The sequence below is a fragment of the Alligator sinensis genome, unplaced genomic scaffold, assembly GCF_000455745.1.
Source record: "Alligator sinensis unplaced genomic scaffold, ASM45574v1 scaffold445_2, whole genome shotgun sequence".
Classification (NCBI taxonomy): Eukaryota; Metazoa; Chordata; order Crocodylia; family Alligatoridae; genus Alligator; species Alligator sinensis.
The window spans coordinates 1,927,294-1,950,232 of NW_005842081.1; the positions used below are offsets into that span (position 1 = coordinate 1,927,294).

The 22,939-nt window shown below is 43.5% G+C and overlaps 1 protein-coding gene across 2 annotated transcripts in view; it reads left to right on the forward strand.

Moving 5' to 3' along the window:
* NSD2 (nuclear receptor binding SET domain protein 2) overlaps positions 1-22,939 on the forward strand; it is a 109,429-nt gene that overhangs the window by 46,293 nt on the left and 40,197 nt on the right. For both annotated transcript variants that reach the window (XM_014520060.2, XM_025204438.1), the window contains 4 exons: positions 1,428-1,593; positions 10,848-11,014; positions 11,593-12,084; positions 22,711-22,855. In XM_014520060.2, coding sequence (XP_014375546.1) covers positions 1,428-1,593; positions 10,848-11,014; positions 11,593-12,084; positions 22,711-22,855 — 970 coding nt within the window. The remainder of the gene's footprint in view (positions 1-1,427; positions 1,594-10,847; positions 11,015-11,592; positions 12,085-22,710; positions 22,856-22,939) is intronic.

The following is a 22,939-nucleotide window of genomic DNA, read 5'->3' on the forward strand; positions in this document are numbered from 1 at the left end:
GATGTCTGTGTTACTGGACTCTGCTTGATCTAGCAAATCCAGAATCGTGCATATGTGGTAATAGAGGAAGCATTTTTTTTCATTTGAAGTACTTTGCAGTTAGCTTGGTAAAGAACCATTAAAATGGAAATATTGATATGCTTTTCTAATTTTTTTTAATAGCTTTAGAATTTTAGTTGGACTTTTGCAAGGCTTTTATTTCCAAAGCTGTCGAAAGTGATTGATAAAGGGAAACAAATAGGTTTCTGTCATATATCCATCCCTTGACAAATGCATGTAGTTTGAAATGTACGAGGATGTTTCTAAAGTAACAGGTTTTGAAATAATACAATTTTTGTGTGCCATGCTCATTTACAACTGTGTAGAGAAGTGATATGGACCAGTAAGCAATGAGCGCATTTCACAATGCTGCCTTCAGTGTTTGCCACTGTTGTGTAGTTTCCTTCTTGGTTGCATACATATCGCTTGGGCAGCCATTTTGCCATTAGGTTGCCATTATACACCCACATTATCCTTGGGTTTTTACTAGTAACTTAGTAAGTAAACTCTTTTTTTAAAACCATTTAACGCAGGAGTCAGTCTCTCCCTAGGCCCATGGTCAGATTCAGATCACCGGGGCTCCTGGGCTGGAACCATGGAACCTGCAGCAGCTGCAGTGGGTTCACACTTGGGCAGAGGCACATATCCGGGGGCATGCACCACTGCAGGGCTGCATTTGGGCAGTGGCAGAGGTCTGGGGACGTGTGGCATTGCAGGGCTGTATTTGGGTGACACTGCATGGGGAGGGGGGGCCTGCTGCCGCCAGGCCATATCCATCAGGGACCTGTATTCTGTGGTAGGCCGTACTCTTCACTTCATGCAGGCCAGATGGAACAGTTCTGCAGGCCATGTGTTTGACTACCCTAATATAAAACATTTTCATTAATACTTTAGTAACATCTTATACAAAGGAAGACCAACTCTTTCACCTGTACTGCCAGTTAAGGTGCTGGAGCTCACGGTGGACATCCCAAAGAAGATCCAGCAAAATGAAGGGGACACCAAATATGACCCTGAACTGATTTATAAAGGTTAAAAAGAACAGGAATGAAAGGAGGAACATCCTCCTCCCCATTAGGACAAGAAACACAATTTAAAACAATTTTGCAAGCCATCTTTTGAATGCAAATGAAATACTGACCATTTACTCTTTTGAGGAACAAACATTGACTTCTTATCTGCCATACAATTTCATCCCCCCCTTACCCTACTTTCCCAGGCCTGTTGTCCACATTTTGCCTTTGTCAAATAACTAAAATTTACTTTTAAACTTATAATAATTTAAACAGTATTAGATAATTATTTCTTATTCGATGTTAAACAATCAAGGTACAAGATTTGAAGGGGAAATATACTAAGTGGTTTTTTTCCTTTCTTTTTTTCTCCAGACTTCTGTGAAGAGAGATGCAACTCAAATTACAGTTAAAGAAGACAAAGTCCATCTATTGAAATACAATATAGGGGATCTAGTCTGGTCAAAAGTGTCTGGTTTCCCATGGTGGCCATGTATGGTTTCAGCTGATCCTGTTCTTCATTCCTACACTAAATTAAAAGGTATGTTTCAGTTGCTGCAAACATCTTTCCTCCTTTCAAGTGTGTGGAGATGTTAATTTCTGGGAGATTCAGAACTTTATTAAGTACATTCTGAAATCTTGATATGTTAAATGAAATCTTCATACCAGTCTGTTGTCTAGAAGGTGATTGAAATAGTTTTCACTTTGTGGTGGCCTCATACAGAGTCTTACAGTAATTAACTGCCAATGGCTACTTTGTCCCTTTTTAAAAAATGAGAACTTTTTTTGAGACCTTTATATTTCAGGGCTTTTTTTTTCTCAGGGGTACTGTAGATGAGTGCATTCAATGTAAACTTTCCTAAAAGCTTATTAGTAGCATTTTAGAAATGATAAATGACTTAAGTTTCACTGATGGTTAGTAGGCAGACAAGGTTCCTTGGGTGAATTTGATATCTTTTATTAGACCAACACAAATAGTTGGAGAATAGTTATTAAGCAAGCTTTCGAGTTCAAAAACCCTTCATCAGGCTAAGGAAGTTTCAGCAGTTGGTGTGTGCTCCTCCTGGATGGAATGAAAAGCTTGTTTAATAACTATTCTCCAACTATTTGTGTTGGTCTAATAAAATATCCCAAATTCACTCAAGGAACCTTGTCTGCCTATGTCCTTAGACCAACACGGCTACAACCTACACCCCTGCACTGATGGTTAGTGGCATTTAGATTTTTTGTAAGTGCCTCACTGATGTTTGACAATTTTCCTTGTTTATTTAAGTCTAATTTAATTTAAAGAGCTGTGACTTGGTAGCAGTGCATCAGCTATCTTGCTGGTACCCAAAGAAGTTTTGTGGCTTCTGGAAGGCGGAAAATTCTGGACCTTTTTTTTTACTTTTGGCTGAGCAGCCAAAAAGTGCTGTCAAATTGAGAGTGACAGTGGAAGTACCCTGGACTGTACTTCTGCTTGCTCGCAGGGAGAAAAAAAGCTGGCAGCCATTTTGCAGCATGGTGTCTTCAGACTTTTAGTCTGTCAAAGAAAGTCGGCTTCCTTCCTTAAGGCATGCGTCCCAATAATGGAGGGCTGAGTTTTGGCAGGAAAAGTATGTGCAGTATGCAAGCAGATATGGATAGTTCCTTTTCATTGTGGCAGGAACATCAGCGAAGCCTTGCCTGGGTTTTGTCTGGCTGAACAATCTTACTTCTCTTAAGAGTGTGGCAGAGGAAATTATTTAGCAGGCAGAAATTGACCAATAAGTTACTCTATAGTAGAGGTGCACTGATATATGTTGGTCTGTATCGTATCGGCACTGATAAAAGGAAAATTGACATTATCAGCAATTGGCTTGTTTTGGCCGGCATAGCTGATAATGTCACTGATAAATGGCGTGTGAATGTGCGCAGCCGCAGCATGCACGTGGCCAGGAATGCAGCCGGGCAGCTTGGAGAGCAGCCTCCTTCCTGCTGGTAGGTCTGTGGCGGGGAAAGAGGCAGGAAAGAGAGAAGAGGTGTGTGGGGGGCCCAGATTGAGGCCCCCAGTGAGGGAAGGAGGTGGGGCAGGGGCAGGCACTGCCCAGTTGGGCTGGAGCTGCAGGGCACGTGGAGGGGTGGGGAGAAGGGGGCAGCTCCCATCGGCTGCGTGCAGCCCTGGGGAGGCATGGGGGGCATGTGACCCCTGCATGAGCTGTGCCAGTGTCTTTCCAGTAAGGGGCTGGGCAGGGGCTGCACTCAGAATGGGCAGGGTGGGCAGCAGCACCGGGAGGGGGGCTGTGGCGAATTTTGGGGTGGCTGTAGTCCAACCCGAATTCCCCCCCCCCGGGTTTCCCTGACCCTCATCACTATGCCAGCTTAGGAACAGATCCATCGCTGTTACAGGGGTAACACCTCCCGGTGCTGCTGCCCATTCTGAGTGCAGCCCCAGCCCAGCCCCTTACTGGAAAGAAGCTGGCACAGCCCATGCAGGGGTCACATGCCCCCCATGCCTCCCCAGGGCTGCCTGCCATGCCCCCACTGGTCCCAAGCGCAGCCCTGGCCCAGCCCCCTGCTGGGAAGAGGCTGATGCAGCCACTAAGCCTGCAGCCCACCCTCACCCTGCACACAAATTTGGGGGGGATACATGCCCCCCATGCCTCCCCCAGGGTGCGGGCAGCGGTGAGGAGCTGCCCCGCCCCGCCCCCTCCCTGTCCCCTCATTTCCCGTGGACAAGCCACTTGCAGTTCTGTCTTGCACCTCTCCCTGGCTAGGCAGCGCCTGCCCCAGCCCTAGCCCCACTCTCTCCCTCGCCATGGGAGCCTCTTTTCAGCCTCCCACACCCCTTTCCTCTCCCTCCCTCCCCCCCTACAGACTTACCGGCTAGACAAGCTGCAGGGCTGCATTTTGGCAGTTGAAGCGGTATTGGCTGATATGGCTGGTTAATAATCTGTATTGTCCAAAAAAATCTTTATCGGTGCACCCCTACTCTAGAGTTAAGATTGCATATTATTTTTCATTGTGGCCCCAGGTTTGGCTCTTCTCTTAAATCCATGGATTTGCTAGCCTCAGAACTGATGTGGAAGTAAGTTTTCTCTGGAGCTTGAAGTAAATCTGAAGGGGTGGGGAGGGTCCAAAAGGGTGAGAACAGGAGGATTCAAGGAGTGTGAAAAAATTGTTATCGTTTTTTATCCCTCTTTAGCAAGTTATATGTTTTTCCTCCTTATTTCTAGTTTATGGGAAATTCCCAAGCTCAGGTCTTTGTCCAGTACCACATTTTAGCTGATTCAGCTACATTTGAAAAACCTGATGTTTCTATGGGGCATCCGTGCTATCAAGTTTATACGATATGAAATCGTTCCTAGAGGAAATCATTTTATACAGAGAGAAAATCTGGTCCTTTGTTGTACCAAGAGAGATCTTGAGAATGTAAACTAAGGATTAGGAAAGCATGCCGGTGAAAGAGTTTGTTCATTTTGTGTAGTCAAGGAATGGTTTTCAACTGTTTGAGACTCAAGGGCCCCCTTCAAAACTTGTTGAAATGAGGTGCCATTCAGTTCACAAAACAAATTTACTTATTACAGTGCTTACCGCCTGATTGGGTGGTGGAGGGGAGAGAACCAAGTTGAAAATCTTTTCCATTAAAGGTACAGAGTCTCTTACATGCACAGCCCTGGCAGATCATGCCAGTTATTCTGTTTCTTCTCATGGATTTCAGTGCACTAGGGATCACATCTCTCCCTTGGTTTCCTCTTTGCACCTGTGAGAGTGGGACAGAACCCAGCAGTTTCCTGACCCACTACTATGTTTAGCAATATAAACTCAGTTTTAAGGGCTCACCTTGACAAAGCTTGTCTTTTTTGTCTTGTTTTTCACTGATGAGATGGCCCGCTATAAGTCATATTCCCCACTGACATCTTTTCATTGTTAGGCCAAGTGCTCTGCCCAAACTACAATATCTTGTATCAGTCCTAAGTTATTTGCATCCAGTCCATGGTAGTCTGATAATAGACTAATTCCACAAAGAGCAAATGAAAGGGATGTCTTCTGTATTGGGGTAGTCACATCCTGGTCATGTGCTCTGTCCACCGTATAGCAGGGGTCAGCAGCTTGTGGCCTTTGGACCAGATCTGGCCTGCAAAGGTCTGATGCAGTCCACATTTTACCAAGGGCATGCCAGTCCCTGTGTGTTCCAGTCTGTTTTGCTAATGGTTGCTGATTTTGATTCCTCAGCCCTAATCTATCTAAAGGGCTGGTTTTTCCTCACTGCAGCCTCTGTTCACTATCACTGAAAGGACCAGAGGGAAAAGGTGGCCTGCTGGTAACAAATTATGGCCTGCATTACTAAAAGCTTGTTGCCCCCTGCTACATGGTATTGCTGCTCAAAGAAAAGACACACACCTCTGCATCCATGCTGATGTACTGTTTTCTGGGGATAAGTAGAGATGGGTCTTTTTACCAGGAATGGAGACCTGGTAAAAGTGCCTTTCATGACATTTTGCTTAAGTTATATTAGTCTTGCTGGAGACTTGCATGTGTCCAGCAGCTGATCCCAGTCCATGGATGTTAAAGTATTCAAAGACTGTCACATTGCAGAGACCCTGGAATTGACACTATATTCATGCAAGGGGAGTCCCATAAAGTTTTTGGCATGTTGAGCAGCATAGGTTCTGGTCAGAATAGCTTTCTGTGTCAGTGAAAGGATCCTGAAATCAGGTAGATGGCTCTGGCAAACTGTATTCTGTTCTTTGTACTTCAAAGTGAGAGATACCAAAGAACCTTGGAGTAGCATGTAGGAAAGAAGAGCTGAAAGGGACTTCACAGTGCCATCTAGTCCAGTTACCTGCTCAGGACAGAACCATCCCTGCCAATTGTCTTTCCAATCTGCTTTTGAAAATTTCCAGGGGCAGAGAGTCCACAGTTTCTCTAGGCAGCCTGTTCTGGTGCTTGAGCCTGTTCATAGTCTGAACGGTTAATCTTCAGCCTAACTTTCCCCTGCTGCAGCTTGAGACCATTTCTTTGTCCTGTCTTCTACAGCCACAGAGAAGGCTCATCTCCGTTCTGTCTTTAAATCACCATACAGGTGTTCGAAGACTGTTATGACCACCCGCTTTCTGTCCCCCCAGCCTTTCCTTCTCTAGACTAAATAGCTAAATAGCTCTTTCAGGCTGTCTTAGCAAGCCATGCTTCGTAGGCCTCCAGTCATTTGGATTGCTCTGGACAGGACTCTTTCCAGTCTGTCCACATACTTCTTGACGTGTGGGGCCCAAAACTGGGCACAGTACTCCAGATGAGGCCTCACCAGTTCTGAATAAAGCAGAAGAATCACTTCCCGTGGTTTGCAAGTGACACTCATGTTAACACAACCTAGTGTGCTGCTGGCCTTTTTGCAACAAGAACACATTGTTGGCTCATTCAGCTTGTGGTCTGCTGTGTAGGGATGGCCAGCCTGTGGCCCAAGTGGCATGGGCAACCTTTATGTGAGACACGCAGCAGATCGGGGGCAGGAAGGACAGCAACAGATAGGGAAAGGAATAGAAAGCAGAGGAGGAGATTGTGCTCCCTGCTCTGAGTAGGGAGTAGAAAGCAAAGCAGGAGTTTGGGGATCAGAGTGGCAGTCAGGGAGGAAGCTGGGTTACTTTGTGGCATGCCTAGCAAAAAGGTTGGCTCCTACTGGTCTACCGTAATACCCAGGTTTTTCTTTGCAGTGTGCAGTTGTTCCCCAGTCTGTATTTGTACATGCAGTCATTCCATCCCAAGTGCAGGACTTTGCACTTGTCCTTGTCAAGCACTTCTGTGTTCCAGATCAGGGCCCATTGTGTTGGCAGCGCATGGGAATTCCAAGCTCGGACACACGCAAAGGGTATTATTTCCATGCGTTTGCTAGAGAGAGCTGTAGTATCAGGTCCTGTTAGTAATATACAACTTTCTCATCTGGGAAAGGATCACTCCTTACCTGCCAACTCCTGCAGGATAGCAAGGAGAACCTACAAAAGTTAGCAGAAGAGCTTGATTTCTAGAATGTATTTACCCACTGCCATGGATTCGTTAGATTGACCTAAAGGTAGGTGGCTGTGCCAGTTGTGATGAGGTGAGCCTCATGGCTTTTAGGTGTCTGGCATACACGCACATTACAAACCACTATAGGGGACCTGCACTTTGAGGAACTGGAGTGTTTTAGCTGAAGCGCTTCATCCCCCTCAAAGGCTCAAAAGCCATGCTATATACCAGGACCTCATATTAAGCTAAATAAGTATTAGCAGAGGTATGTGTCCTACCTCACACATCAACAGCCAGAGTACTTTAGAAAGGACCTAGGTATTCCAGAAAACACCTGTTTTATATTTCTTCAACAAACCTGTCTCCTCTTAGAAGCAGCAGATTTGACAGGAGCATAAAGAGTCACTTTCCTGCCTTGCCTTTAGGACACCACTTACCTTTTTCTGCTAATATTAGGCATTGAAGTCTTTGCCCAAGATCTGCCCTATTTATTTTTACTCATTGCTTCTACCTATACCTTTTTTCCTTATTCTCCAAGGTGGTTCCACCGCTTCGTGCCACGCCTTCCCCCGCGCCCCCCTCTGTAATAGAGGTCCCTTGTTTTATCTAGATGTGGGGGGGTTTTGTACCAACTGTCAGACCTCATGGTAGAGTCTAAGCTGTCATTTTTTAACTTTTTGATGAGCAGGCGCACATTTTTTTTGTTTAGAAGACAGAATACAAGGGAAGAGGCTTAGATTTCTGCTATTTCTTTTATCCTGAGGAATAATGTGGGTTTCAATCCTGTCCTAGACCTGGGGACCGTGGAGCATGTGTTTAGACGCTCTAGGATTTGTGGTGGGTTCTGATCTTCGGTATAAGTTACCGTCATTTGGAATTCTTTGAACTTAAGCGCCTAAAAGTAGTAGCAGCCCATCTCAGGAGAGAGAATATTACTTCTGACTGGATCATTGGCTGACCAGTAATCCAGCTGTGGATGTGTCCCCCAGGCCTCTCCTGTGTGCTTTTGTCCAGCTCTCCCGATTCTCAGATCAAATGAGACAGTCAAGAGCATCCTGATGATCTTCCTAACTGAACATGGTTATTTTTTTACTGAGTGGTCTTCCTGCTGCTGTTGTGCAGTCCAGAAGAGTAACTGCATTGCAAACACTTGTAGTTGATCCTTCTTGCACAGCATTTATATTAATATAATAGGGCTAAAACCTCACCCAAAATTTATTCCAGGGTAATCTTGGGATTTATCTACATCAATCTCTGTGGTTTCTTCTACAAGTGATACTCTGCATCCTGAGAGAAGAGTTTGCACTCTGGATATTTCCAGATCTTATTCCATTGAAAAAACCAAACAGTTCAAATCAAATCAAGCCACCCAGTTCCTGTATGTCTCTCTCTCTTTCTCTGGCCATTATAAATGTCAGTCTGTCTCATCTGTTTAACAGTGTGTGGCAGTCCAGCGCACCTTGTTTTCTTCATTACCTTTCCTACTGAATATCATGGCTCACTCCATCATTAAGTTTAGAGAACTGAAAACACTGCCTGGTTCATAAATATGCTTGTCAGAAGTGTAAGGTGATCACATAAACCGTGATACTAGTCTTTGTTAGCATTTCATCTTGTATTTAGCCACCAAATCAGAGACCAGTTTTGGGAAAGCAGTACTAGAATTCCTGTTCGGTTCATGTAACTGAAACTCTTAATTTCACCTCTTGACAGACACCCCAGTATGATCCCCTTCTAGATAAAACAAGGGACATCTGTTATAAAAGTAATAGGGAAAAAGCATCCCTGGTGTGGAAGGAGGAATGGGATGGTTGGAAATAATGAGTAAAAGAAACAACCCTTACTTAACCTACAGCAACCATGGACCATTGGGATGTAATCAGGGTGGACCCCATGACTTGCTTTTTCATTTCTACTGTTTGTACTCCTCAGCTGTTGTACGCTTTCATTTGCAAGGGAAGCAGGGGAAGGTTGCAACCATTTTATCCTTTGACTTTATACAAGAACATGAGGAGGCAAAGGAGAGAGAGAGAGAGAGAGAGAGAGTGTGTGAGACTAATGGACAGTTGTTGTTCAAAAGACTCTAGTTTAGTGTAGATGAGGTATGTGTGAATGTGCAGCTGTTTCCACAATGATATTGTGTTGAAGAACCATGGTTTCTTGTAGAATAAATAACCATTTTTCCTGTCAAAACTGAAGTTAAGACAAAATGTAAACTAACAACAGAAGTGATGGCCATCAGAATAAGGCAGTGGTGCTCACTCAACCTTCTGGCCCCATGGGCTGAAAGAGCGGTGTGAGTGCAGTCCATGCCAGACCCAACACCATGCATAGCCAGATCCAGCCACACGTTGGCCTGACCCTGCATGTAAGGCATGTCATCTGGCCTGCGGGACTCCCTACAGGTCTGGAAATTTGGCAGCAGGGGAGCTGCAATTAATGATGCTACCATGCCCCTACCACCAGATTTTCAGACCTTGAGGAGACCTACAAGTTGGATGCTGTGGCCTTGTCAGGAGTACAGGGAATTTCAGAATTTCTTTCGAGTTTATGCCAAACCTTAACCTGAGTTAGGAGTGGAAGACATCAATACAAGCTCATTAAAATCTTAAATTGTTGGGATAGGATGGTGGAGGATGTTTGTTAGGTATCTCAGGCATGCTGCATTTCCCTCTCCCTTTCCCCATTTAAGGTTCCTCATTAATGTTTGTATTTCTTATCCATAGACTTAAAGCATACCCTCCTCCTTTCACCAGAGCTTAGAGAAGAAAACCACCAGTGATTTGGGGAGTAGGGTTGGAGGATATCTCACTGCAAGTCTTTTCTGTACCTTGAAATAAGAGACTTGACTAGTGTGCCAACAAGTTTGGTTAAAATGAAGGTGGTGGAATAGGAGATACTTGTAAATGGTTGGTGTATGCATTTCTTTTCAAGAATATCATATGCAAAATCCAGGAAATTTCAGAGTTGAAGTGAAGTATATATGACACCTAAGCTTTGAGAATGTAATCTTAACTTGGAATTAGTTTTCTAATGCAGCCTTTTAATTTGACTTTTAATGTGTTTGAAAGTTAGCGTACACTTACACTGTTGACAGATGATTGTGATATTAACTTCAGGTTTACATTTTTTATGGAGAAACTTGCTGTTCAGTTCCAACAGGCAATTTTTTTCTTTATTTGAACATATTTCTACTTTTAGTTTCCAAATATTTATTTTGGGTGACAGGAAATAAGAGGCTTTCCAGTCCCTACATACATGATCCTCTAAAATTTAATCAAAATAGCAGATGATTTGTAGCAGAATAAACATTTTAACATCCTTTTTGAGAACCTAGTGTCCGAGTTATCTCTGTATTTGATTCGAAAGCCGGTAAAAGAGCACTGTTTATTTCCACCATTTGGTTTTAAAATGCATTAACAGAACCTGGAGTCCTATCTTAATTTTAAAGCTAATTGCTTTGTCCAAAATTCCACAAGGAGTCTTGAGTAAAGCTGGGAATTGCATGTAGATTTTTCTTAGTCATAGTCCAGTCTTTTGAGCATAAAATCCTCTTCCAGAATAAATGCTCATCAGAATTATACTGTTTTAGAGGCTGGGTTACCTAGGAACTAGGTTCCTGTTTGGATGAAAAGGGTAACTATTCATTCCTTTGGCTCAAAATTTCAAAGGTTAGGTCAGTGAAGAATTCCAACTCATTAAGCAGATTTACAGAAGGAAAATTAGCCAAACTGTATTTGTCAGAGTTCCAAGTACAGTCATTTACAGAAATGTGAGAGTATTACTATCCTAAAAACTAAGCCATAACTCACAAAATGTATTTTTAATTTTCAGGACAGAAAAAGAGTTTTCGTCAGTATCACGTACAGTTCTTTGGAGATGCCCCAGAACGAGCTTGGATATTTGAGAAAAGCCTTGTGCCATTCAAAGGAAAAGACCAGTTTGAACAATTATGCCAGGAAAGTGCAAAACAAGCCCTCACAAAAGCAGAGAAAATAAAGGTAAGAGTCTTCCTGATATGAACTTGTTTACAGTTTTAGTTATTATAGAACTGTTGTTTGCTACACACTATCAAAGGGATAATCTAGAAAGATTTGCCGGCTTGTTAGCGTAGAGAATGTAATTGCTTAGACATTACTTGTTAATTTTGGTGCGCACAATTTAAGCAATTGATTCATCCATGGCAAAAAATTACTGTATTTTCCCCATATACCACACACTTTTTTTCCCTCAAAAACCAGCTGCCGGAAATTGGGATGTTCATTAGGTGCAAGAAATGTGATGAGAGCAGGTTCTGCTGTATATGGGGGGAAACCAAAAGTAAAATCTGTAGCGATCCACAGGGAGCTGAACAATGAGCAGGCTCAGCTCCCTAGCTACTGCTGCTGCTCAGTTACTTTCTACAAGGAAACATCTTACTTTCCTTTATTCTATGTATTCCTTTATTTTTTTTTATAACAGAACCATTCAAGCATAACTCACTTAAATATTTAGAATAATATATTCTTGTTTTCAATTAATGTTAGTATTTTGGAATTGAAAGTAAGCAAGTTTCTCAAATCAGCACCTCTTCTTGCAGATGTTAAAGCCTGTTTCAGGGAAACTGCGACCCCAATGGGAGATGGGCATAAAGCAAGCAAGTGAAGCACTAGGCATGTCAGTGGAAGAGCGGAAGGCCAAGTACACCTTTCTCTATGTTAGAGATAGACCTCATCTTAATCCTCGAGTGGCAAAAGAAGTTGGTATTGCTGTGGAACCTTTAGAGGAGATAGATGAATTGTCTTACGGAAATGAAGGAACCACTCAAAGTCTGAAATCAGTGAAGGAATCTGGCATTCCCAACAAGAGAAGGAGAAGGACATCAAAACTGCCTGCAGCAAATGATACTCAAGAAAGTAATGAGTCGGGGACTAAGAATACTACACCCCAAAAGGCATCTGAACAGGCAGAATCCAAAAGAGGGATAGGCTCCCCTGTCACTAGAAAGAAAACTGCAGCATCCACTCCACGAAGCAGAAAGGGAGATGCAGTGTCTCAGTTCTTGGTCTTTTGCCAGAAGCACAGAGATGAGGTTAGTACTTTTGAGCTATTACATGGTGTTGTTGACTGCTGTTGTGTTCTGTGTGTGCAGAAATCTTCCTTTCCATATCTGACAAAATACCTGAACAGTCAGTTGTATATCACTGCAGGATCCAAAATAGATTAGGTGTTTTGTACAGACATACTATGACATAGTCCTTGTCTCAAAAGACCGTACAAACTGAAGACAAATAGGTAAAATGTAATGATGGAGGCCAGGAAGGAATATGACATAGAATAGAGTGATTTATAGTATTACATCTTGTTAGTGCAATTTCCAATATTTTTCCTTCCATATACAATTACCAATTAACCCTTCATTTAGACACTGTTAGTCGGGTTTTTTGCATTTTTAAAAAATATATAAATATGTATGTTTATACTTTTTCAGCTAACTTTGTGTCCTGAGTGTCGTGTGTTGTCGTGTCCCGTTCCCGTCCCCCCCATTATCACCATTCTCTGGAGCCGATTTATTCAACATAAGAACTGCCATTTACTGGGTCACACCATAGGCTCATCTTGCACACTATCCTGTGTCACTGGCAGAGTAGATGCTGAAAGGGAGAGTGAACAGAATATAACCAGGGTTTTTTTACACTGCTCTTCTCTCACTTGCAGCCTCCAGCATCTAAGCTCTAGGAAGTTCTGATTCACAACTAATTCTCATGCTTAATAGCTACTGATGTGCCTTTCCTTCAAGAGTTTGTCCAATCCCTTTTGGAATTTAGCTAAACCATCAGCTTCCATAACATCTTTTGGCAATGAATTCCACATTCGAATTACATGCTGTGTGAAAAATAACTTCCGTTTGTTAGTTTAAGCTTAGTACCTACTAATTTCATTCTTATGACCTCTAGCTCTTCTGTTGTGAGAGAGAGTAAATAATAAATCCCAGTTTACATTCTCTTTACCATGTAGTATTTTGTAAACCCTTATCATGCCCCCCCCCAAATCAATCATTTATATTCTAAACTGAATAGACCTAGCCTCTTTAGTCAAACCCCTCTATACCACTAATCATCCTTGTTGTCCTTCTTTGTATTTCTTCCAGTTCAGGACATAATGTTATTTTCTGTTTTATTTACCATGACATGTTCCCCAGTCTTCCAACTTCCAGAGTTAGGGAACTCTGTGTCCCTAATTAGAATCTCTTTTTCCACCCTTGGGAAACAAATTACAGTCTTTTAAAAGAAACCCTCAACCGGTATCTCTCCATGGAGGTAGCCATTTTCTAATGGTGAGGAGTCTACTAGGACAGGAATTATATCCTCCTGGTATCTTCCTAATTCACTCTGGACAAGGATAGCCCCGTGCATTTAAATGGTAGTATTGTCCTGTCCCATAGGAATTATGCATGTAAAGAGAAAAATCTCTCTCTTAGGTTTCAGTCCACTGCCTTAAACACTCCTTTTCTTCCTCCTCCTCCTCTTCCTCATGCATTGTCCATTTTGGGTGCTGAGTGAAGTATGGGCCCTGTAAAACAAAGAGCATTTTCTCCTGTACTTTCTTATAACACAATATAGGGAGATCAAGTTAAAATTACTCTGGTGGCACAAATCCTGCCACTTTCTAACTTTTGAGTGCTTGACTTTTCCTTAACGTTCTTTTAACATCATTATTTTAATAGAAATACTTCAGCTTTAAAAAAAAGCTGTAAAACCAGGTTTTATCCTGTGTAGTTATATTGACCAGTCCAGTTCACAGCACTGGAACTTGAGTCCACAACCTTTTTAGAACTTGCTTTCCCTCTCTGTTGTCATGTTAGTAGATGTGAACAGGACACACACTTAGCTGATAGCTTAAGCAATTCTTTGCTAGACAGCCCAAGAATACTGGCAGTCCACTTTCCCAAATCAGTACCTACCTGTATTCTCTTAACACCTAGCTTCTCTAAATAATCCCTGGCCTATTCTCCACTACTGTATCTCCTTGTCTTCTTCCCTGGCTTTGCTCTCACCTGCAGTCATCACCTGGTAGCTGAATATTCATAAAGACTAAAGTAAAAAAAAAAAAAAAGGCATTAAATACTTCATTTCTCTCTACACCTGTAACTAGGTTGACCTCTGCATTCATTAAGCAATCTACACTTTCTTTGATTGTCCTCTTAATTTGACATACTTGTAGATTTTCCCCCCCCCTTTTTGCCTTTTACATCCCTTTCTTGTTGCATCTCAGATCATGCCTTGGCCTCCCTGATTGTCTTTCTGCATGCCTGTGATACCCTTATCCTTAGTAACATAATCAAGTTTCCTCTTTTTGTAGGATTCCTTTTTAAGTTTTAACTCATTGAAGAGATCGCTATTTAGCCAGGCTGATCTCCTGTTGCACTTTGTTTCATCACCTTAGGATAGCTTGCTCCTGCACCCTTAGTAAGGCCTTCTTAAAGTTCAGGAGAACTGGCTGTGTACTCTTCTTCCTCTCAGACTTGCCTCCCAGTGGATCCTGCCCCCTCCCCCAGTTTGTTAAAGTCTTCTTTTCTGAAGTCCAGTGTCTTTATTCAGCTGGCCTTCTTCCCTTCCCCACCCTCCTGATTGTGAAATCTAGCAGTTCATAGTCTGTCACCCAAGGTGTCTTCCACCTTCATATTCTCAACAAATTCCTCCCTGTTTATGAGCAGCAAGTCGAAGAGCTTGGCCCCCACCCCTCTTTTCCCGGTTGTGCGCTGATCTTGATGATGCATTTTCTTCTACTGGGGTCTTTACCCTGGACTAGAAGGTTCAGTGAGAATATCCCCTGGGACCCTGCAGCTCTAATACAGTACAGGACTCAGTAGCATAAGTAGGGCTGGGCATGAGGGGCACCAGCCCTGGGAGACGATTATGTTGGCATGCCAGAGAGTTTTCCTCACAGCAGATATAGTCCTGTGCCCAGTCGTGTACCTGGGGTGGAGAGAAGCAAATGGAGCCCAAGGGGCAGCTTCCAGGAAGCTCATGCCACAGAGCTGCTGTGGTGGACTCTTTTTCTCTGCCAGGACTACCCAGGCTCTCTGCATACAGACAGCAGCATCAGCTATGGTAGCAGTAGCAGTTGTTTCCTGTGCAGAGAGCCTGGGCAGGTAAGACTTCGCTTCTGCTGTGGTCAGCTTACCTCCACCACCACCATCTGCCACCCCAGATGCTGAATGAGCTTGCTGTGCCTCTGCCAGGACTATGCTATTTTGTTCTATATTTACACAACTTAGCTTCAAGAGTTAGATCTCTGGGAAAGCATACCACCTGCACCTTGGTTTTTTGATAGAGGTCATGGATTCTGTGTATTTACTGTTTAGCCTTATACTTATACTCTCTTCAATAAATTATTAAATTCAGAGTTTTAAATGTTTATTTATAAAAAGAAACTTTCATTTAAATAATTCTTGAAATTAGATGTCAATTAAATATTTCATTTAAAAATAGGCTTTATCAACCTGGAGATGAGATGCCATTAAATGTTAAGTTTATAACTGAGAGCCATTGTGATACTTTAAAAATTACATAAGGTAAAACGAGGAGACATTAGGTACTTAGTTTTGTCTCAGACACTTCTGTGAAAACAGTCACCCTAATATCTCACCATCTGTTTGTAATTTATCTGCGATCGAAGAACAGTCTTTGATCTATTGGTATGTCTCAGGATTTCATACTGGTAACCAATAGTAGAAGCATCTAAATGCTTCTTATATAAAATAGATTGCAACAACAAAATCCTTAGTGAACTTCAAGGGGTTTGTGGTACTTTACTTTTGGCCTTGGCAGGGATGGGGAAAGAGGAGGACACTGTATAGGTAGACTGACCTGTTTGTTTTTTAAAATAATTATTTGATTTTCCTGGTGGATTATTTGGAGTATTAAGGGGCTGCGATTAGAAAAGTGTAATCTTGTGATAGAAAGAAAAGTTTTGCACTTACTTTCTTGGACTTCATGATCTGTATTGGCCCAAAATGTATAGAATCATTGAAAATTAAGGTTGGAAGGGATCTCACTAGGCCATCTAGTTCAACTCCCTGCTCTCAAAGCAGAACCATCCCCAACTAGATCATCTCGGCCAAAGTTTGTCTAGCCAGGTCTTTTAAAAATCTCCAAGGATGGAGATTCTGCAACCTCTCGGTAACCTGTTCCAGTGCTTTACTACCCTCCTAGTGCGAGTTTGTCCTAATATCTAACTAAATTTCCTTTGCTGCAACTTGAGACCATTACTCCTTGGTCTGTCATCTGCCACCACTGAGAACAGTCCAGCTCCATGCTCTTTCGAACTCCTCTTCAGGAGTTGCTATTAAAGGCTGCTGTTAAAGGCTGCTATTAAATCCTCTCTCAGTCTTCTCTTCTCCAGACTAAATAAGCCCAGTTCCCTCAGCCTCTCCTCAGAAGTCATGTTCCCCAGGTCCCTAACCATTTTTGTTGCCCTCTACTGGACTTGTTTCAATTTATCCATATCCTTTCTGTAGTGGACGGTCTAAACTGGACACATTATCCAGATAAGGCCTTGCTAGTGCTGAATAATCACTTTCTTTGATCTGCTGGCACTGCTCCTGCTAATGCAGTCCAGTATGCCATTAGCCTTTTTCGCAACAAGGGCACACTGTTGGCTCATATTCAGCTTATTGCCCACTGTTTCTCCTAGGTTCTCTTCTGGACAGGTGCCTCTTACCCAGTCAGTCCCCAGCCTGTACCGATGCATGGGGTTTTTCCATCCTAAGTGCAGAGCTTTGCACTTGTCCTTATTGAACCTCATGAGATTTCTTTTTGTCCAGTCCTTCAATTTGTCTCGGTCACTTTGAATCCTAGGCTTACGCTCCAGCATATCTACTGCATTCCTGTATCCCCCACGAATGGCAAAATCCACGAATAAGGCACTGCGTTCATGAACGCAGTGACTGCTGCGGGGGGGCACGGCTCAGGCAGTAGCAGGAACCTGGTGGCAGCAAGCTCAGAGCTCCCAAGGAGCTCCTATAAGTGTATAAAGTGTATTTAAAATGGGGGTTCGCATTCACAAATCTTTGAAACCGTAAATGCCGAACCTGAGAACAACTAGGGTTTCCTGTATTCAGAGTAGGTGTTTGCACTGTTTTTGGGGGGAGTCTATTCCAGGTTCTAGAGACTTGGATGGTGAAGAAATTTGTCATTATGTCCAGTCTAAAATGGTCTTCCAGCATTTTGTGACCATTAGACTTTGTCTTCCCTTGGGGTGCCTTGGTGAACAGATGTTCTCCCAGTTTCTGATGCCATACCCCTTATATACTTACAGGCTGACACCAAGTCACCCCTGAGCCTTCACTTCTCCAGGCTGAAAAGTCTCTTGCCTCTAAGCCTCTCCTCATAAGGCCTGTTCTCTTAACCTCTAATCATGCATGTGGCTCTCCTCTGGACTCTCTCAAGCTTCTCCATATCCTTTCTAAAGTGTGGAGCCCAGAATTGGATGCGGTACTCCAGTTCCAGCCTCACCAGGGCTGAGTCAAGCAGGAGGATGACTTCTTGGGTCTTTCTTGAGATGCATCAGTAGATGCAACCCAGAGCTTTATTTCCTTTGCTGGCTGATGTTCATCTTGTGGTCAGTCATGACTCCCAAGTTTCAATCATGACCACCAAGGTTGTGGTGCTAGTGAGTATGGGTATGATATGGGTTTTTTCTCCTGAGGTGGAGCACCTTGCATTTCTCTGTGCTGAATGTCATCAGGTTTTGATTCACCTATCTTGTGAGCCTGTGCAGGTCGGCCTGAATTACCAGCCTATCCTCTAGCGTGACTGCACTTCCCCATAATTTGGTGTCATCTGTGAATTTAGCCAGTATGCTTCTGATGCCTAAATCCAGATAATTTATGAACACATCAAAGAGTACTGGTCCGAGTACTGAGCCCTGGGGGATGTCACTGGTCACCATGCGCTATATTGACTCAGTTCCATTGACTATCGCTTTGTGGGTCCGACCACATTGGCCAGCTTCCTCAGCACCCGCAGGTGCATTGTGTCTAACCCCATGGACACATCCAGTTTTTCTAAATAGTCCCCAACATGGTCTTTCTCAACTGTTGGCAGCTTACTTTCTTCCCAAACTGTGCTGCCAGACACAGCAGTCTGGGATTTGGCCTTGCCTTGAAGACTGATGTAAAAAAAGGCATTAAGCACTTCAGCCTTTTCTACATCATCAGTCACTAGGTTGCCTCCCCAGTTCAGAAAGGGGCCCACATTTTCCCTGATCTTCCTCTTATTGCTGACATACTTGTAGACACCCTTCATGTTATCCTTCACTTCCCTTGCTAGCTGCAACTCCAATTGGGCTTTGGCCTCCCTGACTTCATCTCTGCATGCCCGAGCATACTCTTGCACTCCTCCCTAGTCATTTGTCTACATTTCCACTTTTTGTAAGCTTTCTTTTATGTTTTAGCTCACTGAAGAGTTCCCTGCTAAGCCAAACTGGTCTTTTGCCATGCTTGCTAGTCTTCCTGCACATTGGGATGGTTTATTCCTGTGCCCTCAGTAATGTTTCCTCAAAATACAACCAACTCTCCTGGACTCATTTCCCCCTGACTGGCCTCCCTAGGGATCCTGAGCAAGTCAGAATTGCTTTTCTGAAGTCCAATACCTGTACTCTGCTGCTTTCCATCCTTCCTTTCCTCAGGATCCTTAACTCAGTCATTCCATGTCGCTGCTGCCCAAGTTGCCATCCACTACTACATTCTTCACCAATTCATTCCTGTTTGTGAGCAGCCGGTCAAGAAGAGCATGGCCCCTGGTTGGCCGTTTCAGCGCTTGCACCAGGAAAATTTCCTGGATTGCTTGCATGCTGTTGTATGGCCCTCCCAGCAGATGTCAGGGTGATTGAAGTCTCCCATGAGAACCAGGGCCTGTGATTGAGAAGCTTTCACTAGCTGTTTGAAGAAAGCCTCATCCTCTTGTTCTGGTAGTCTATGTAACAGAGCACACGCTGTGCTCTGTTACTCACAGGGGTGTGGGAGCAGCAGACTGGTCTGCAGGTGGCTGCACTTCCAAGCGGGCACAACTGCCTGATTGGGAACAGGGCCTAGCTGTTGGTGATAAAAGCAGGCCCTGAACCATGGAGCCAGCAGTTTGCTGCTAGCAGCCAAGGGGAGAACATCACCCGCCTGGAGCTGCTGCTCATGTAACATCTTGGAGGTACAGGGCAGGAACTATGGGGATGGCAGGAGGTTCCTGGTCCTAGAGCATGACCTAAAACTACACTCCTGGTGTGGTGGAGCTGCCGGTGGCGGGGCAGTCTCCAGGAAATGCCACACCTGTGCCTCTCCAGTGAAGGGTGAGTATGGAGCACCAGAAAGCCTCAGCCCCCACTGCCTTGCAGATTACCCCGTGGAGGAGAAAAGCTAGGGGAGCACACCCCAAGACAAAGCCCATGTTACTGTGTGGAGCCTGAGGTAGGGTCCTGGTCAGGTGAAGGGGCCAGAGATGGCCCGGGTCCACAGCGAGGCCTGAGGCATATAAAGGGAGCTGGGTGTGAGGCTCCAGGGGGGTGGGATTACGGGCCCCAAGAAGGAGCTGGGCGTGAGGCTCCAGAGGCAAGGGATTGAGGCCCAGTGCAAGCAGGGGACTGAGGTCTGGTGTTGGACGGGATGAGGACCATTGTGGGGGCGTGAGGGGACCAAGAGGGTCCCGAACCGGGCAGGGAGCCCGAGCAAAAGGGAGGGTCTGGGAGCCTCGAATGAGTGAGATTGTGAGCCCAGTGTGAGGGCATGGGAGTGAGAGTCCCAACATGAGGTACTGGAGCGTGGGTCTCGGCATGAAGGCACGGGATTATAGGCTGGGTGTTAGGCCATGTAATTTTAGGCCAGGTGTTAGGCCATAGGGCACAGTATAAGGGGAGGTTTGGAGCTGTGTACAGGCCCTTGGCATCAGGGCAAGTAAATGGGCAGTCTCTTGCCCAGTTATCAACTTGCAATTATTTCATCTAAGGCAAGGTAGGCAGCAGTTAGCTCAGAAACAAGTGGGTGGGCCAACAGCTCGACCGGCCCAGGACGTCCACTTGTTACAGTCTGTAGCAGACACCCACCATGACCTTGTTGTTCTCCCCTCTGGCCCTAACCCAGAGGCCCATCAGGCCTATCCCCCATTTCATAGTGGAGCTCGGTAATCATACAGCTCTCTTACATATAGTGCAACTCCTCCTCCTCCTTCTCTCCATGCCTGTCCTTCCTGAACAGTTTGTACCCCCATCCATGACAGTGTCCCACTTACCTCAAGGTTTTGGTCTCCATCCTCTGTCGAACCTAGTTTAAAGCCCTGCTCGCTAGGTTTGTGAGCGCGTCTGTGAAGCTGCTTTTCCCTCTCTTCATCTGCCTTACCTCCTTCTCAACGATTTCATCAGAGAACTGGGAACCAGTTAGGAGGTGCCTTGATTTCACAGCCTGCGGCTCAGAAACTTTTCAGATATTCTAGCATTTCTGAATAGATGGTAAAGCCAAATTTAAGGGTGACCGAGTGGAAAGTAAATTAAGACTCCTCACCAAAATGTTCTTTTCTGATTTGTTCCAATTTAATTTGATTATTTTTATGGGAGGAATCTGCTGACTGCTCTTACAGCCGCTGATGCTTGTTTCTTGTTTGGTGTCTTGACTGTACAGCCTGGGTTGAGGAGCGAGTTCACTACGCAAAATGGTTTGCTGGCTGTGGCTCTATGTTGTTTGATTACGGAGGAATGGAAACTCTCCTTTTGTCTCCTCTACTGCCGTGGCACGGTTCTTGAACAGTTTTTTTTGGGCTGCTGGCAAATGGAATCCAGTGTGTTCTGCACAGAGTTCAAACTTTCTGCCTCTGCAGTTCATCTGGCATATTTTATTTGGGAATCATGGTGGTGGTCTTCAGTCAGTATGAAGGGAGTGGTGGGTGGCTTTGTCCATGCATTAATAGCAGTGGATGGCAGAGGGTTATAATCTTGCACTAATTCAGCAGCACGTTGGCCTTGAGTTTGTGTGGCTTGTTTTCAACTTATCCCAAGTTTCGGTGTCTTTGGGGATATAGAGCAGTTTTGGTTGCTCACTACCTGGCGGGTAGCAGGAAAGGTTCTGTTTTTTTTGTCTGGATGATTTAGTGCATGGACTGGGTAGTGGCATATACACAGCACTTGCAATATTCATTTGTGGACCAAGGAGAATGTATTTCTAGTTTCATGTTTAGGACCAAAAACTAGAATGAAGGATCCCTTGGTTTTCACGAACATCATAAGATTAAGTACTGTTATGTCACTTGCATTGCGTGCGAGGTTGAATCACAGAAGACAGGAATTTGGGGGGTTGCAGTTACAGTGTTGGCTGGTCACTCCAAAATCTTGTAGAAAGTTTTATAGGGTTTCTGCCTAAAAGTCTGTGCACCATTGGGAATGCTAAGATTATCATGTCCTTACTTTGCAGATCACATTAACAGCCTTGCATGTGTTTTTGTTTCTGGGATGAGCTATCTGTTGCATCAGTAATGGTTGAGAATAGAACTACTACTTTGGCATTTTCTGTTGTATTTTGGGGCCAGCCTTTGGTCTGATTAGAATCTTCGCTGGGGACTTACTGTTTTAGGGTAGTGTTGGAGGTGGCATTGAACCATGTCTTGTTGATGCAGTGAGGGCAGATTAGTTTATCAAAAATACGATGATGAATGGTGCCGGCTCTGTTGGTGGTTGACCTTGCATTCAGCAGCAGGAAAATTCAGTTTGTAGATTTATTTCTTTTTCTCTAAATAATGGCTTTATTAATTGGCTTCAGGTATCATGCTTTTGGGTTCACGTGGAGGTCCTGTGATATCTCATCAACTCTGTGATAGGATTTGGGTTGGCACTGGATAAATTGGCTTCTAGATTCTTTGAAGCTACTTCTGTTTGTTCTGTAGATGCCAAGGGTCTGGGAGTTTTGTGCTGTGCTGTTGCTCTGAAGAATGACATGATTTTAAACGCATCTGATTTTAATTATCTACAAATATTAAAATAGGTTTTATTTTGAAATTCTATATCAGTTTTTTCTGTTTTTATTGAATGGACTTTTTTCCCCAATGTGAACAAACAAATAAGGGCTATTATGTTATCCTAAAGGTACTCGGTTCCTCTTGATATTCAAATAAACTATGTATATATTCTACGTTTTTTTTAAATACAAACACAGTTTGAGATATGTAAAAATATATAAAATGATCTGGAAAAACATTTATTGCCGATGTTGAAAACAATATCGCTATCTGCTAAAGTAGATCTAGTTGTCTTTTGATTTAAAATGAATACAGAAAGGCAGTGACTTGTCTATTCCAGTGTTGTGTGTCTAATTTCTTTTATTGTGGTATTCATTTGAATATTAATTATGAAATTACATGGCTCTTTTCAAAGAATACATTTTGTCATAGGCTTCGTTCTTATCCAGTTTTCTGATTGTTTAAAAAGCTGTTTATTTTTAGAATAATCTACTATACTTCAGAATTATTCCTAATTTAAAATGATACAAGATTCTAAAATTAATTAATAAATAGGATATGCAGAGAATCTTCTAATCTGTACTCTTAATATATTTTTTATGGGCACAACAGAAATGTTATGCATTTCTGTATGTGTCAAGTTCCTACTTAAAGCAGTGCAAGTATGCTCATTGTTCTTTAATGTTTATCTCTTTAATATAAACCCTATTTTGCATGCATAGGTGGTTGCTGAACATCCAGATGCTTCAAGTGAGGAGATTGAAGAACTGCTTGAATCGCAGTGGAACATGCTTAGTGAAAAACAGAAAGCTCGCTATAACACAAAGTTTGCCATAGTGACCTCTCCCAAATCTGAAGAAGACTCTGGTAAACGTAAAACTGTGCTAGTGTACTCTAACTAAATTTGATATATACATAGTGGTGTTTAAACTAAGCACATATTTGAAACCT